The sequence below is a fragment of the Schistocerca piceifrons genome, chromosome 8 (genome assembly GCF_021461385.2).
Source record: "Schistocerca piceifrons isolate TAMUIC-IGC-003096 chromosome 8, iqSchPice1.1, whole genome shotgun sequence".
Taxonomy (NCBI): domain Eukaryota; kingdom Metazoa; phylum Arthropoda; class Insecta; order Orthoptera; family Acrididae; genus Schistocerca; species Schistocerca piceifrons.
This window is the reverse complement of record NC_060145.1, coordinates 152,362,667-152,379,523: the sequence shown is the minus strand read 5'-3', so window position 1 is coordinate 152,379,523 and position 16,857 is coordinate 152,362,667. Positions and strand designations below refer to the sequence as shown.

The following is a 16,857-nucleotide window of genomic DNA, read 5'->3' as shown; positions in this document are numbered from 1 at the left end:
CGGGAAAACCGTAGCCTGCTCAAATGAGTCCAGATTTCAGTTGGTACGATCTCATTGTAGGGCTCGAGTGTGAGCAGAACCTACGAAACTATGGATCCAAGTTGTCAACAATGCACTGAGCAAGCCAGTGGTGGCTCTATGATAGTGTGGGCTGTGTTTACATGGAATGGACTGGGTCCTCTGGCCCAACCGACTCTATCAATGAGTGGAAATGCTTACATTCGGCTGCTTGGAGAGCATTCGGAGCCATTCGTGGACTTCATCTTCCCTAACAACAATGGAATTTTTATGGATGACAGTGCGCCAAGTGAGAACATTCTGGACAAATTGAGTGAATGATTTAGCCACCTAGATCGACCGACATGGATCCCAGTGAATACTTATGGTATATACTCGAGAGGTCGGTTCGTGCACAAGATCCTGCACTAGCAAAGTTTACACAATTATGGACTGCTATAGAGATAACACGGCTCAGTATTTCTGCAGGGGATTTACGTCGACTTGTTGAATCCATGCCACGTCAAGGTACTGCGCGATGAGGAGAAAAAATAGGCTCGACACGTTATTAGGAGGTCGAGAAGAGAAATCTGATTCAGTTCTGCAAACCACTCCAGCACCATTTATGAGATGTGTCTTTGCACATCTCATAAATGGTGCTGGAGTGGTTCTGCTGGAAACAGATTACCCCCTCAAGATATAGTTGAAGCACTGATAGGATCTTAATATTATTCATAATGCAGGTATGCTGAGGAGCATCAACTCGGCCATCAATCCTGTGGAGCACATCATATCCATTGAAAGACATTCAACCCAAACTGCTACAGACGGACAGCCGCAGCGAGATGACTCATGGGATGCATTTGGGGTCTAAACGGGCGTCTTGCGACCTGTATACTCGTTCTGGACAATTTTTCACTGAGGACAATACAGATTCGCCGGAAAAATTGACGAGACTGTCCTGATGGTTGTATGTTTGCTAAGTTGTCCAGCCTCTCGAAGCTGTTTCTGCACCTTAGATTTTGCCATGAAGGGTTGACAAGTTCGTTCTTCTGGATAAGTGTTGTCACACGCCTACTGGTTTCTCCAGTATAACGATAATGTTTGATCCATCGTTGCGCAGTTGCGCTCGGGAAATACGAAGGTCACTCCGAAAGAAATGCAAACTATTTTTTTTTTTAAATCCATCTTTTACTCTACATGTTTGAAAGTTTTACAGTGTGTAGATACATCCTGTAGGAACAATATTTTCATTTCTCCACATAATTTCCATCCGTCTCAACTGCCTTTCGCCATCTTGGAACCAACACCTGTATACCCGCACGATAAAATTCTGGACCAACCTGATGGAGCCACTGTTTGGCAGCATGCACAACGGAGTCATCGTCTTCAAACCTTGTTCCACGAAGAGAGTCCTTCAGTTTCCCAAAGAGATGATAGTCACATGGAGTCAGGTCAGGACTGTATGGCGGGTGTTTCAGTGTTGTCCATCCGAGTTTTGTGATCGTTTCCATGGTTTTTTGACTGACATGTGGCCATGCATTGTCGTGCAACAGCCGGCCGGGGTGGCCGAGCAGTTCTAGCCGCTACAGTCTGGAACCGCGTGACCACTGCGGTCACAGGTTCGAATCCTGCCTCGGGCATGGATGTGTTGTTGTCCTTAGGTTAGTTAGGTTTAAGTAGTTCTAAGTTCTAGGGGACTGATGACCTCAGAAGTTAAGTTCCATAGTGCTCAGAGCCATTTGAATTTTGTCGTGTAACAGCAAAACATCCTGCTTTTGCCGATCTGGTCGAACACGACTCAGTCGAGCTTGAAGTTTCTTCAATGTCGTCACATATGCATCAGAATTTATGGTGGTTCCACTTGGCAAGCAAGAGTCCTTGGGAATCGGAAAACACCGTAGCCATAACTTTTCGAGCAGAAGGTGTGGTTTTGAATTTTTTTTTCTTGAGTGAATTTGCATGATGCCACTCCAATGATTGCCTCTTCGTCTCTGGCGAAAAATGATGGAGCCATGTTTCATCACCTGTCACATTTCTTACAAGAAATTCATCTCCACCATTCTCGTACTGTTCCAAAAGTTCACTGCATACCGTTTTTCTTGTTTCTTTGTGAGCCACTGTCAACATCCTGGGAACCCACTTGGCACAAACCTTTTTTAACGCCAACACTTTCAGTATTCTGCAAACACTTCCTTCCCCTATCCCAACGTAGCGTGACAACTCGTTCACTGTGATGCGTCTGTCAGCAGTCACCAATTCGTTAACTCTCTGCACATTGTCTGGAGTGTGTGCAGTACGAGGCCTGCCGCTGCGAGGACAATCTTCAATATTGCCGTGCTTGCTTTCATCACGTAACCTGCTTGCCCACCGACTAACTGTACTGCCATGGACAGCAGCATCTCCATACACCTTTTTCAACCTCTTGTGCATGTTTCCCACCGTCTCGTTTTCACAAGACAGGAATTCTATGACAGCACGTTGCTTCTGACGAACGTCAAGTGTAGCAGCCATCTTGAAGACATGATGTGACGGCGCCACTCACGGAAACAGGTTGAATTAAGTTTGAAAACAAGCAGGAAGGAAGTAAAACTTTCACACATGCAGAATGAAAACTGTATTTTTAAAAAAAATAGTGTGCATTTCTTTTGGAGTGACCCTCGTACCTTGCCCTGGCCTTCCAACGCCGTCAGATTCCTTTCCTTCACAAGAGCGATGAAGCGGTCACGAATTGACTGCGGGGCAGAGCGCATACACGAGGCGGTTAGACTGAAAGCTACGCGGTGCAAGTATCTGACCTTGCTCGTGTACTGTTATTGGCTATAAGAAAACTAATGGTACGCTGGCAGACCTAACACACCGTGACAATGAAACTGAGAATAATTCTAACGTATTATGTCAAACACAGATAGTAGGTTTAAGTTTTCGACTCCAGGGACGTCATTCTCCAACAGAGAAGACACTGATTTATAACCAAAATTCAGTCGCCTCTTCTGTGGTATATTAACCACACATTATAAAATGTGTCCCACAATATACAATCAAGCGCTACATTGATCCGGAATAATGTGTCTCCTTCGGCGAAAAGAAAGAAACAAAAAGGAATTCACACGGATTCGAAGATGAGACACTTTACTTATACAGTCTGCACAATGTTCGTTCAGCTACAGTGATTATTTACGAACTTATGTGTACGCATTTAACACGCACTGTATCTATAGAGAATTCGAGCATATTCTGTTTGCAGAAAAGACATTGAGCCTTCTTAGAACAGATCCGGTTATTTAGCTACTACCAATGTGTTTTACACAACCCACTACACGTCAAAAAACCATGCACGAGATTATCATGATTCTCTCACTCGCTACGCGCATACTATTAGTCCTACATAAAAATGAATAGGGCTGTTTTGCAGGAAATTTGATGTAGTTAAATTCTGTAATGGGATACGTTTTCGCTGGAGGCCACAGTTTTCGAGTTATTGAAGAAAAAAGCGTCTGAAGGCCAATTTTGTACGGTTTTCTTGAATAATTCGAAAATAGTGGTCGTAAGTGAAAATGTATGCAAGCACAAAACTAAACTACACAAAATTTCCTACAAAAAGGTCCTGTTCATTACCTCTGTAGGACTAATAGTTTGCACACGGCGAGAACGAGAATATGGAAACATTGCGCATGATATCTGAAGGCGTTGAGGGTTGCATAAAAGCCATTGGTAGAGGCTAAATCACCCGGTAAATCAATTATGTTATATTTATTTCGAATCTGGTATACCATGGCGTATCCAAAATCCTTATAAAAATGATTTATAAATGAATAAAACTCTACTACTACTACTATTACTACTGCTATGCAAGAACACAAGCAAAAGAAGAACCTACTACACCTCCTACATATCAGTATTCTAGGAATCCAGCCCACAACTGGTGCTGCCATGTGTTACAGTGAAGAGAAGTGCGTCATCAACAGCATCCATGACGCCGTCCGAGTGCCATTTTCTCATCTTCTTTTACGACATAACTCTCTGCTGATCCTCGGCGTTCACTTGCGACGTATGACAGAGCTTCATGCATTGATTTTAGTACCTATAGTACCTAGTTTGAATATCTTTTTGTTCATGGCAACATATCTTTTTACGTGGATTCAAATAAGATCTACACGGTTTAAGTAGCTTCAGTACAACGGATATGATTAACTGATTTACATTGTAATTTATTTTTATGCACAGCACCTCCCCCTTCGCGGTTCGGTGCATTAGCTCCACTTTCTCTATCGGAATCTCGCTGGGTTTTCAGATACCACGGCCAATGCAGTTTTTCTCATGGCTGATTGAGTAGTGCTAGGTAGTTGAGTGTTCCTTAAGACATCTCTTACAGCTTATAATATGGTACGTTTTCACTGGTGCTTATGTACATTTTCGTACGCTTTGCCGGGGCTATTTTACTCTCTCCGCACCAAATACTCGCTTTATTTTGTTTTGAGCACACCATCTTTCTTATGATTTTGATCAATTTGACAAAAGTTTCGAGCGGGTTTTAATTTATCAATGATGTAAAGGAAAGGGAAAATCTTCGGGACAGCGTAAAATAATGTTGTACACACAATTTATGTAAATACGTCACTTACAGGACTATTCTACTCCATCTAACAACGTTAACTAAGCCAGTGTAAAAATGAGAAAAAGTTGTAAAATGCTTCCCTTCTATACCCTGTTTAGACCACCTGAGGATACGCCTAAATTGGCGTGAAACCGGTCATGGTTTTTATAAAAAGATTTTCGACAGAGAGACGTGTGTTCTGCCTTCTTATAAAAATGTGGACTTCGTCTGCGTTTGATCGCTATTTAAAATAAAATGTACAAAACTGTTTATGATGGAGGGAACCCTCCATTGTATACACCCACTACAAAGAAATTACATAGAAATAGTACTCACTCCACAGCAGTTGTAAAAGGAAGTGTATAACATTATAGAATGAGATATGTCTAATGAAACGTGTTTGGCTGCTAAAAGTGGAACGCGTTAAGTCTTCAACGACTGGGTAGGAGAATCACAGATCCTACAAAAAGTCTGACCATATGTAAATGCTGTCCTTGACAAGTTAGTGTGCAGACACTCATGGGTGAGAAAATAACAGAAATGGAAGGTATCAAAGGGAAAGCAGAACTGTTAAAATCCGTTTTCAAATGCTCCTTTACTGCCACAGTTTAATTCTGATGAATTAATGAAATTTGTGTCGGTGGCGTTGAGTAACAGTTGAAATCTCGAAAACTAAACTAGGCTCCAGAGATCGATGGAATTTCTGCCCTGTCCTATCCGTAATTTTCAGCTCAGTTAACTCCCATTTTAAACACAATGTTCCGTAGGTCGCTCAAACAAAAAACTGTGCACAGTGGTTCTAAGAAAGAAGAGATCACACCTGTCTACAAGAATTGCAGCAGAAGTGACCTACCGAACTACCCATCCATCGTAACTGACGTCCATCTGTTTAGAATCGTAGAACATAAACACAGTGAGATACTTCGAACAAAATAACGTACACCATGTCAACCATTGAAGTGTATGAAATCTGAAAAGCAGATGACTCAATACTACTCCAAAGGTTAGTCAGATAGGTACGATAATATGGAATATATAACGAAATTTACGAGTGGGTTAATGATTTCTTGACACAGAGGACGCCACGTGTTATCCTGGATGGAAACTTATCGACAGAAGAGAAGTAAATTCAGGCGTGCTCCACGGAACCGTATTGAGACCCTTGCTGTTCATATTGTTAATGATGGAGCAGATAATATCAATAGCAACCTTTTAGATCAGATTAGATTAGATTTACTTTCATTCCAATTTACCCACAGTGAGGAGGTCCTCTGAGATGTACAGCATGCCAGAAAACAATAACACATAACAAATATTTACAACTTAAACAAATAAGCTAATGTACTTTCCACAGGTTCCAATTGGAATGATCGTCATTTTTTAATGAACACAGTATGAAAGAATCATTTTACAAACACTCATTTACTAAGATCACATTAATGAACTGATTTTAAAATTAAAAAAGTGTTTATTTATAAGGTAATAAAAATATAATAGAACTACTACAATACTTATTTACAATGAACACATTACTGCACTGACATGGTGCAGAAGTTAGAATACACAAATCAGTTAGTTCTACAGAGAAATTCATCAATGGAGTAGAAGGAGTTGGCCACCAATAAATCCTTTAGGTTTCTCTTAAACTGAATTTCATTGGTTGTTAAGCTTTTTATCGCTGCTGGCATGTTATTGAAAATGTGTGTTCCTGAATAATGCCCACCTTTTTGTACAAGAGTAAGTTACGTTAAATCCTTGTGAAGATTATTATTATTTCTAGTATTGATTCCATGAATTCAGCTGTTGGTTTGAAAAAGTGATATATTTTTAATGCCAAATTTCATTGAGGAATAAATATTCTGGGAAGTAGTAGTTAGTATCCTTAGTTTCCTAAACAGGCTTCTGCAGGATGTTCTTGAGTTCACACCACTTATAACTCTCATTGCGCGCTTTTGTGCCCAGAAAACTTTAGCTTGGTTTGATGAATTACTCCAAAAACCAATCCCATATGACATTATGGAATGAAAGTAAGCATAGTATGTCAGCTTTTTCATTTTTATATCCCCTATGTCTGACACAATTCGCATTGCAAATAGAGATTTGTTAAAATGCTTCAGCAGTTCTGTGGTGTGCTCCTCCCAGTTGTATTTATTATCAAGCTGTAATCCCAAGAATTTAACACTGCCCACTTCTTCTATCTGCTTGCCATCATATGTCAGGCATGTACTCGTGGGACGCCCTTTACAAGTTTTGAACTGCATGTAGTGTGTTATTTCAAAGTTTAATGACGAAGAATTGGCTAGGAACCAGTGATTAATGTCCACAAATATTTTATTAGCCGATCTTTCTAAGACTACACTTGATTTGCTATTTGTTGCAATGTTTTGTATCATCAGCAAACAAAACAAACTTGGCATCTGGTAATGTTACTGATGAAAGCTCATTTATATATACAAGAAAAAGTAAGGGCCCTAAGATGGAACCGTGTGGGACCCTACATGTCATTAGTTCCTAGTTGGATGATGCTTGATAGCATAATACATATCTCTTTCCTTATAACACCTTTTGCTTCCTGCCAGAGACATAAGATTTGAACCATTTTGCAGCGTTTCCAGTTACACCATAATATTCTAATCTACCTAAAAGGATACTGCGATTTGCACAGTCAAATGCCTTTGACAGATCGCAAAATATACCAGTTGCCTGCAATTTTTTGTCTAATGAATTAAGTATATTTTCATTGTAAATGTACATAGCCTTCTTAATATCAGAACCCTTCAGAAATGCGAACTGCAACATTGACAGTATATTATTTGCAGATTACACAGCTATCTGTAATGAAGTACTTAGCAAAAAAAGCTGCACAAATATGCATATGGTCAGAATTAATAAGTTTATGAAGTAAGGATTGACAACATCCTTTAAATAGATTATAGGATTCCAAAGGGATAATTAACAAAAAGTATAAAAGAGATGAAAGTAGAAAGTGATCAACATTTTGACTATAGAAGAAAGATTTCTGGCGAAAATCTAATGAAAAACGTGTTAAACCTTTAAGATGATAATACAAATTTCTGAAAAGTATGCAAGAACTGTAATTGTAAAACTCAGAAGAATTGAAATAAATAAATGATACAGTAGTAGGGGCGATGGTGATACCAGAGAAAATGATGAATGATATGATAACACACTACTGTAATTAAATACAAGAAGGATTATTGCAAATAATAATATCACTATGGAATGAGATAACATTAAGGGAAATCTTAATCAGAAACATTAGGAAAATGTATGTAATAGCACAATAAGATAATAGATAAATGAGATTTGATTGAACAGAACTTAATAAAAAGAATGGGAAGAATCACCATCAATTATTTGTGAGTAAATTTAACCTCAAGGTCACTTATGAAAGAATAATGTGTCATCGGTGCCATGTTTTAGCCACATTTTTCCATAATTTGATAAGTGATGATGAACCTAAAGAAATATTTCATAAATATAAATAATTTGATAAACAAATAGGCTTCTAAATGAATATGGAATATGAGTAATTTAGACTCTGTAAAGAATTTCAATAGCAAATAACACAACAGCTGATATTTTTAAAATTTAGTAGTAAAAGCAGTAATTTTGCCTGAATATACTGGTAAATAAATTCCGGAAAGAAATACAGAATGAGTGAAAATCGTGCTGACCCATCTATGACATCATAAGTGTGACAAAACAGATGTCAATAAATATGGGGATATTCTCTTATTTCCAAAACATACATAACTTTTTGCAAGTTATTGGAGGAAGCTTGGTTACTGCATCAGAAGAATATCAAGCAGGAATAAGAAAAGGTAGATCTTGTACAAAACAAATCAACAATCTGAAACTTATAGTGGCTCAAAGAGCAAAACAGCTCTAGAATGGTGCTGCTGTTTATAACTTTTAAAAATGTTTATAATTCTGCTGACAGATTGACCTTATTGAACATGCTGAATGAATTTGGGAGAGAGGGGAAACATGGAAACCCTTACAAGAAACATACACAAGGTCTAAAGTAAAATCAGTTGTACAAGAATCATATGCATTTGAGTTAAGACAACCATTAACTGAATATGTGATCTGCAAATAAAGGAAGGAATACACAGCACTGAACAGCAGGGGTGGAATATAAATCAGCTGAAAACCAAGTAATTTCAGTATTGAGTGTTTAGTATTTGAAGATGGTTTAGGATTTCCAATGGATAAAATCCACAAAACACAAAAATCGAACTGATATTATAATCTAACAACTAATAAAGCAATACTAAAAAATCACTGATGAAAAAACAGAGTTTAAGACTAACAATAAATATCCAACACCTGGAAAATACGTGAAAATGTACAAAAGACGAACAATAAACGAACGTACCTCAAAAGTAATATAAAAGAATGCTTCAGAGCAAGATTAGCGAATGTACAACATATATATACACTTAGATGCAACAATATTTTTGATGGCTACTTGTCTGACTGTGTAAACTGTTAAGACAATAAAACCACATAATAACCAGTAATTAATTATAAGAATTTCTGGTAATGTCATATTCCAGAGACTTGCATACATTCTGAGATAAATATCTTCAGATTATCATCATAGATCCTATGTGCAGACTGTTGTTAGATTTGCAAATTTGTTGCTCATGGAAAATTTAGTGATTGATTATGAAGGTTTTTTATTTGAAGCTATTAATGTTTAGCACTATTTAGAAAGTTCAGTTTTCAATTGACTTGAATGTTGTCTAATTTAAGTTGAAGGCATCCTTGTGGCACACACTTGTCATTCTATACAGTAATTTCTCATAATAATTTAGAACTTTTTGTTTTTAGCACTATATACTGTGGTCAACATTATCTTTGACATTCCTTTATTTTTAGGTTTATATGTTTCCTAAAGCTTTTATGAGCACATGGCAGTTATATAAAGACTCACTGAATTACCAAGTAGCTTTGTCTGATGTGGGAAACATATATGAGAAAATAAATAAACATAAAAATTATGAATACTTTTCCAGAAACATCACAACTTCAACAATATTAATTATAGCATCAATTTGACCAAATTCTACATGTGTAGCATAAACACTAAATCTTGAATTGGTAAATATAAACGAAAAAATCATTAAAAAAAATCATGCACAAGATACTATTTCACAGAACAACAGCTAAACGAAGACATTTGGAAATATCACAAAAGTATAAAATACATAAGGAACGTTACAGATAATGTTAAGAAAAATGGGTATGTCCAAAGAAACATTCATAATAGACAGAAAGAAAAGAAATGTACATTAAATACTAAAATTTAAGAGGCCTCGAACGTACTCAATAATCTGGAGGACATTGGTTTAATGAAGCAAGAAACTGTGTTAGTATAAAGAGAAAATCAAGAAATATCAGATTTTATGAAGTTATCAAATAAAACACGTAAGATGGTAAAAGGCAGTAGAAAAGAAAACAGGAAAAATGAACCAGCCGAAAGAGTTTTAGAAAAGCTCCTTATATGTTTTTCTCACTTATATTTAGCATTAAATAAGAAGCGTCATGTATGTTACCTCCATATTGTCGATGTTACTATTCTTATTTATGACGCATATTTATGAGTCACTTTGAAAGCAACAGAAATGCAATATTTTGGAGAAATCCTGAATTACACTTTGTTGATTCTGACTTCTACTATTAACTTATTCTATATAAGTAGAATGCCACATTTTCACACTATGTAGAAAGCATACATTTTCCATCCTGCTTCTCCGAAACGCTGGGAAAAATTATGAGAACTTATAAATTGTAAACGCCAAAAAACTGATTTTCAGACTCTCTAATGACTAACAGTGATACCAATAAGTCTTTTCTAAGACATTATCTGAAACATGGTATGTAGAGAGGACAGCTAAATGCATCAAAAACATTGTACATTCTGTTTATATCATTGGGTTGCAAAAAATCTTTGATATAATAGTGCTGAAAACCTTGAGACACAAGAAACTACAGAAAATTACTTACCGAAATCCGGAAAAATCACTGGAATTCTTATGACATCCCAGTTCTCAGGTATATCTTTCTCCATTTCATTAATCAGCAATGTGATGTTGTGGCCTCGTTGCGACAGTCCAGTAATGAGCGGTTTGAGTGAAAACCAGTGGCTCCTGGCTGGCAAGGGGAAAAGAGCCAACACGTTTGCTGTGTCCACATGGCCAGCAAATAAGGTACACACCGTGGACACCACCAAAGTCAAATGCCAACAGCCTTTCATCTGCAACAAAACATGGGCATTTCATTTTCTCAGTACTAAACATGTGCAGGATATCCTATAAGTCCTCGTACTCATACCGAGTTCGTACAATTGGGGAACTAAATAATTGTTTTACTGGTATCTTTGGTTTGAAGCTGAAGAAAACACATGAAAATTACAGGATTTAGACCGAAGATCACAAATGTATACTCTCACAACAACATTGAACAATCAACTGGAGCCTGCTGTGCTCTGTTGGCGCAATTTCCTAATTTTCTGCTGAACATGCGATATATCGCCTTTCACACAATAGAAATGTGATTTTCCTGTCCAGGAAAACCCACGTTATGTGCAAGAGTTTTAAAGAAATCCGCCTCATGTTGCAATGCTGTCTGGGATGGAATCACGATTACTGTTCATACCATATCGTTTTGACGGGTATATGAATGGAAATTCTTTTTTACACAGGTTGTAAATGTGGTTAGCGTCTGAGCTAAAAAAACAAGGGAAACTGCAATTAAATCGCCTCGCAGTATTACGTATAACAGAATCGTGCTTGCTACCTCTGGGAGCGTTACTCTAACCGCGGGATTGCGCCTTACCTGACTGGGGTAACTTGGTCTGTTTTCGTCTGTACTCTTCAGTATCCTATTCCTCGCATTATAAGATTTTGTTGTTGAGATCAAATGATAACGATGGCTTACCTGAGCGGGTTGGGTTGGGAGCAGTTGTAACAGTGTAACGTTCACAACGTAATGAGGCGAAAATAAGTTCCTTGTTGTAATTTTTTTCCTACAAGCAACCGTTGATGTTCAGGCTTTTTGCGCTGAACACTGGAGGAAAAATAGCCACTCCTCTCTTTTTAACTACAGCCACTTCACGTTCTGTCAAAACTTTCTTCGCATATGAAACACTGCTCTAACGCTACTGAAGGTAGCATATAAGCTCAGTATCACCACGAGAAGTATCTAACAGCAGAAAGCTTAAGAAAAACGTGTCGTAATGCCACTCAAATAAGAAGTCACCAGCGAACATCCACATCGAACAGCTGCAGAAATACTTATCTGAAAAAAAAAGGTTACAAGGCAAAAACCTGCGTTCTGCTTTTATTCTAGGTAACTAGAGAAATTTATTGCATTTTTGAACCATCGTACGTCGGTAAACAGTGGGTCAAAAATATTTTTGACCAGTGATATGAGCAGGAAATTTAATGCTATTCAATTCAGTAAAAACGCGTGATTTATAACTTACAAGTTAAATATGAAAAGAAGACCGAAAAGGACGAGGTTTTTCGGTCCTCCCCAAGTTAGCACAGGGTTCTCGAGATCAAAAACTCAGATTTCACTTCACAGAATACCACAAACGACATTACAAAATATTATTAATTTCAGAATACTTTCCAAGTACCCCTGCACTTATTACCTACGGCCCTGACTATACGCTCTCTTCCATACGCTGCACATATAGAGCAGGTCGTTAAACCTCTGTTTTATACACATGGAACAATACGTAAACACTCACACAGCCCAAAATTTCCTTACTCCTTCCACTGAAAACAATCATACTCTGCCATAGTACGTGGTTTAAAAAAACCACCGTATTGATACTGTTCCATTACTTGAGGAGCTTAACACAGATTAGAGTTATTTCCTCTAGACGAGATGTGAAAGATTAAGATCATCCAATATCAGAGGACTCAGTGACAAATACATCGTTATCACAGACTGATAGTGAGACCACATGTTTCTTCGTTGTCTGATAGAATTAGAACTTCGTCAGATAGAGTATTTATCAAGTTGCTGAATTACCACATGATCCCAAAATGAGGTAAGAATTGTGAATCACTAATTCGAAAAGAATCTGCAGAAAGGCAAGGTGATTTTCATAGAAATGAAAAGAAACAAACGACATTACAATTAATAATCACACAGTTTACGGGAGTAGCATTTCTTTTTTACTAGGAGACCACTGTATTATGCAGTAGTTTGTATCAAAGCTTAATTTTCTACAGTCAACATTAGTAGGACGAACTGTTTGATGAAAAACCTCTTGCCAACGAAAAATGTAACTGTTCTGACATTATTCTTTTGCGTTTCCTTTCCCACCGTAACCCCTAGATTTATGACGCTTTATTGTACTTTAACAACGATTTCATATTCATCTGGCCTCGTTACTGGCGCTGTGCAAGGTAATTTTGATGGTAGGACTGCCACCACAATTCTTACAAATCAGCAGATTTACCCCTCAGCTTTTTCTCCCCTGGGTTCCTCCACGCAAACCAGCCTTGAAATTTCGTTCTCTTCAGCTTGGTCATCTGTCTTGGAGTCAACTCTATTCAATTAGAAAAACGTGTCGAAAATGGCCACTTTAATGAATGTCATATTATGCCATCTTGATTGTCTTCCCTAGTTGATCATCAAGGGGAGATCGTTTTACTCCATAACATGTTGGTTAAAATTACTGGAGTCACCTGCTGTGCCGGGGTGGATATGCAGGTTGCCATCAGATACCCGAAATTAAACACCTGCGGGCGTGGCCGCAGTTGGATGGATAACCGATCACGGACGCCACGTGCAATTGACAATTTTCCCTTTTCCTTTACGGTAGAAGGGAGCAGGAGAGGTCCCTAATCACCAACCATCGCGCCATTGTCCTGGATTTACTAGATGGTGATCCGTCCGTCGGAAAAGACGTTAGCCTCGGAGGCCCTCTTGAAACAGTTCGGGAGGAGTACGTTATGTGCCGGCACCGGGATCCATCCTCTCCCTTCTCTTCTCGTATCCAACACGAACATGACACTACACTCGACACACACATTACTGTCATCTACATTCAACGGTCACACTTGCGAAAGAAGTGTACCTGCAGCGCGAAGGGTAGGAAAAACGTTTCCAATTAGGCGCTTGGAACTCCCCGCAGTATCTTCCAACTATTCGGCCATACGACTTTACTTTCATCTGTCCTAGCCTGTGACAGACTGAGCCTAGATTCCCAAAATGAGCACAGACTTTTCTTTGCATTTCTATGAAATCCACCTCCCACTACCGGCAACTATTTCCGCATTATTAATCACTATTAATTTTTTCGCCCTTTATTGTTTGTTAATCTTCTAAAAAACCATCTTCTGAAGACACCGCAGAATTTCAAAGGGTGTATTCCAGTTAACATTGTCACAAACTTTCTCCACATCTAACAATGCTATTGGTGTGTGTATGTCTTCCTTCAATCTATCTTCCGTAAAGGGTGATCAAAAAGTTTTCAATCAAGTGACACATTAACGCCTTGCCTACAAGTCGGTGCTTATGTACCCGCATCAGATCGCGCTGGTCGTCATATACGCTGCAGCAACATCCTGAAGTGGAAACGTTTTGGTTGTTCGTGGTGACATAAATCTTTAGGATTAGTACTGACGCACGTGGTCCCATACTTCTTTGTAACCCTGAGAGATCGTCCTCAAGGTCTCCTAACATACTTCGATTCTTCTTTACATACCCTACTGGCCATTAAAATTACTACACCACGAAGATGACGTGCTACAGACGCGAAATTTAACCGGCAGGAAGAAGATGCTGTGATATGCAAATGATTAGCTTTTCAGAGCATTCACACAAGGTTGGCGCCGGTGGCGACACCTACAACGTGCTGACATGAGGAAAGTTTCCAACCGATTTCTCATACACAAACAGCAGTTCACCGGCGTTGCCTGGTGAAACGTTGTTGTGATGCGTCGTGTAAGGGGGATAAATGCGTACCATCACGTTTCCGACTTTGATAAAGGTCGGATTCTAGCCTATCGCGATTGCGGTTTATCGTATCGCGACATTGCTGCTCGCGTTGGTCGAGATCCAATGACTGTTAGCAGAATATGGAATCGGCAGGTTCAGGAGGGTAATACGGAACGCCGTACTGGATCCCAACGCCTTCGTATCACTAGCAGTCGAGACGACAGGCATCGTGCAGCCACATCTCGATCCCTGAGTCAACAGATGGGGACGTTTGCAAGACAACAACCATCTGCACGAACAGTTAGACGGCGTTTGCAGCAGCATGGACTATCAGCTCGGAGACCATGGCTGTGGTTACCCTTGACGCTGCATCACAGACAGGAGTGCCTGCGATGGTGTACTCAACGACGAACCTGGGTGCACGAATGGCAAAACTTTTTTTTTTTTTTTCGATGAATCCAGGTTCTGTTTACAGCAACATGATGGTCGCATCCGTGTTTGGCAACATCGCGGTGAACGCACATTGGAAGCCTGTATTCGTCATCGCCATAGTGGCGTATCACCCGGCGTGATGGTATGGGGTGCCATTGGTTACACGTCTCGGTCACCTCTTGTTCGCATTGATGGCACTTTGAACAGTGGACGTTACATTTCGGATGTGTTACGACCCGTGGCTCTACCCTTCATTCGAGCCCTGCGAAACCCTACATTCCAGCAGGATAATGCACGACCGCGTGTTGCAGGTCCTGTACGGGCCGTCCTGGATACATAAAATGTTCGAGTGCTGCCCTGGCCAGCCCATTCTACAGATCTCTCACCAATTGAAAACATCTGGTCAATGGTGGCCGAGCAACTGGCTCGTCGCAATAGACCAGTCACTAGTCTTGATGAACTGTGGTATCGTGTTGAAGCTTCATGGGCAGCTGTACCTGTACACGCCATCCCAGCTGTGTTTGACTCAATGCCCAGGCGTATCAAGGCCATTATTACGGCCAGAGGTGGTTGTTCTGGGTACTGATTTTTCAGGATCTATGCACCCAAATTGCGTGAAAATGTAATCAAATGTCAGTTCTAGTATAATATATTTGTCCAATGAATACCTGTTTATCATTTGCATTTCTTCTTGGTGTAGCAATTTTAATGGCCAGTAGTGTAAAATTTTTATAATTTGGCATTCTTAACTTATTTGACACATAATTCAGTAGTATTCTCTTCTGTCAGCACCATCCTTTTTTTGAAGAGTATTTATTACATTCTTTTTGAAGTCTCACAGTGCTTCGGCCCTCTCATATATCTTGCACATCAGATGGTGGATTTCTGCCGCATCTGAAATGAGCCCAGGATTGTCCGAGGGAATGTCGTCTACAATAGGGGCACTGTTTCGAATTAAGTCTGTCAGTTCTCCGTCAAATTACTAAAATTAATATCGCAGTGTCGTATCTGAAAGATCCATCTTCTTTATCTTCCCGTTCTACACAGCTGAGGTGTACGTTTTATAGAAATGGGAAGAAAAGGTAGATAAAGATGAGATACGGTATACAATACTGCGAGAAGAATCTGACAGAGCACTAGCTCACCACAGTATATTGTTTAAGATACTGCGGTCTAATGCGCTCTGTACCATGCACCAAAATTACGTTGTGTGTTGAAAATGGTTTCCATGCACATGGACACTGTAACTGTGGCTGTATGGTACAGTGCGTATTAGGTCGCAGTCTCTGTAGCAGTAAATGGTCTCTAGAATGGAGACCACGCATTTCCGGACGTAATTTCAAAAATGGCTCTGACCACTATGGGACTTAACAGCTGAGGTCATCAGTCCCCTAGAACTTAGAACTACTTAAACCTAACTAACCTAAAGACATCACACACATCCATGCCCGAGGCAGGATTCGAACCTGCGACCGTAGTGGTCGCGCGGTTCCAGACTGAAGCGCCTATAACCGCTCGGCCACCACGGCCGGCGACGTAATTTCATTAGACCTTTCTTGTTCTGTATCCTCTCATCGATCAATCCCTATAATTTGTACACGGTGGAAAACATCACCCTGTATATAAATACCAGGTGAATACCCAGCATTGCATGGGTATATATTTATTCCAATCTTCTATTAGTCCATCTCCTTCTTCCCCCTTTCTCTGTCCATCTTCATCACCGCGTCTCTCTGTCCACATCCTCCATTCCCCAACTATCTGCACATTTCCTCCTGCCCTCTCACTGTCTTTCTCCTCCTCCTCCTCCTCCTCCCCCTCCCTCTGTCAACCTGCTTCTC

The 16,857-nt window shown here is 39.5% G+C and overlaps 1 protein-coding gene across 1 annotated transcript in view; it reads right to left on the bottom strand.

The window, feature by feature from the left end:
• The window catches only part of LOC124711235 (UDP-glycosyltransferase UGT5-like), a 73,383-nt gene that overhangs the window by 18,401 nt on the left and 38,125 nt on the right, over positions 1 to 16,857 (bottom strand). Inside the window, exon 2 of the mRNA XM_047241196.1 lies at positions 10,631 to 10,880. Coding sequence (XP_047097152.1) covers positions 10,631 to 10,880 — 250 coding nt within the window. The remainder of the gene's footprint in view (positions 1 to 10,630; positions 10,881 to 16,857) is intronic.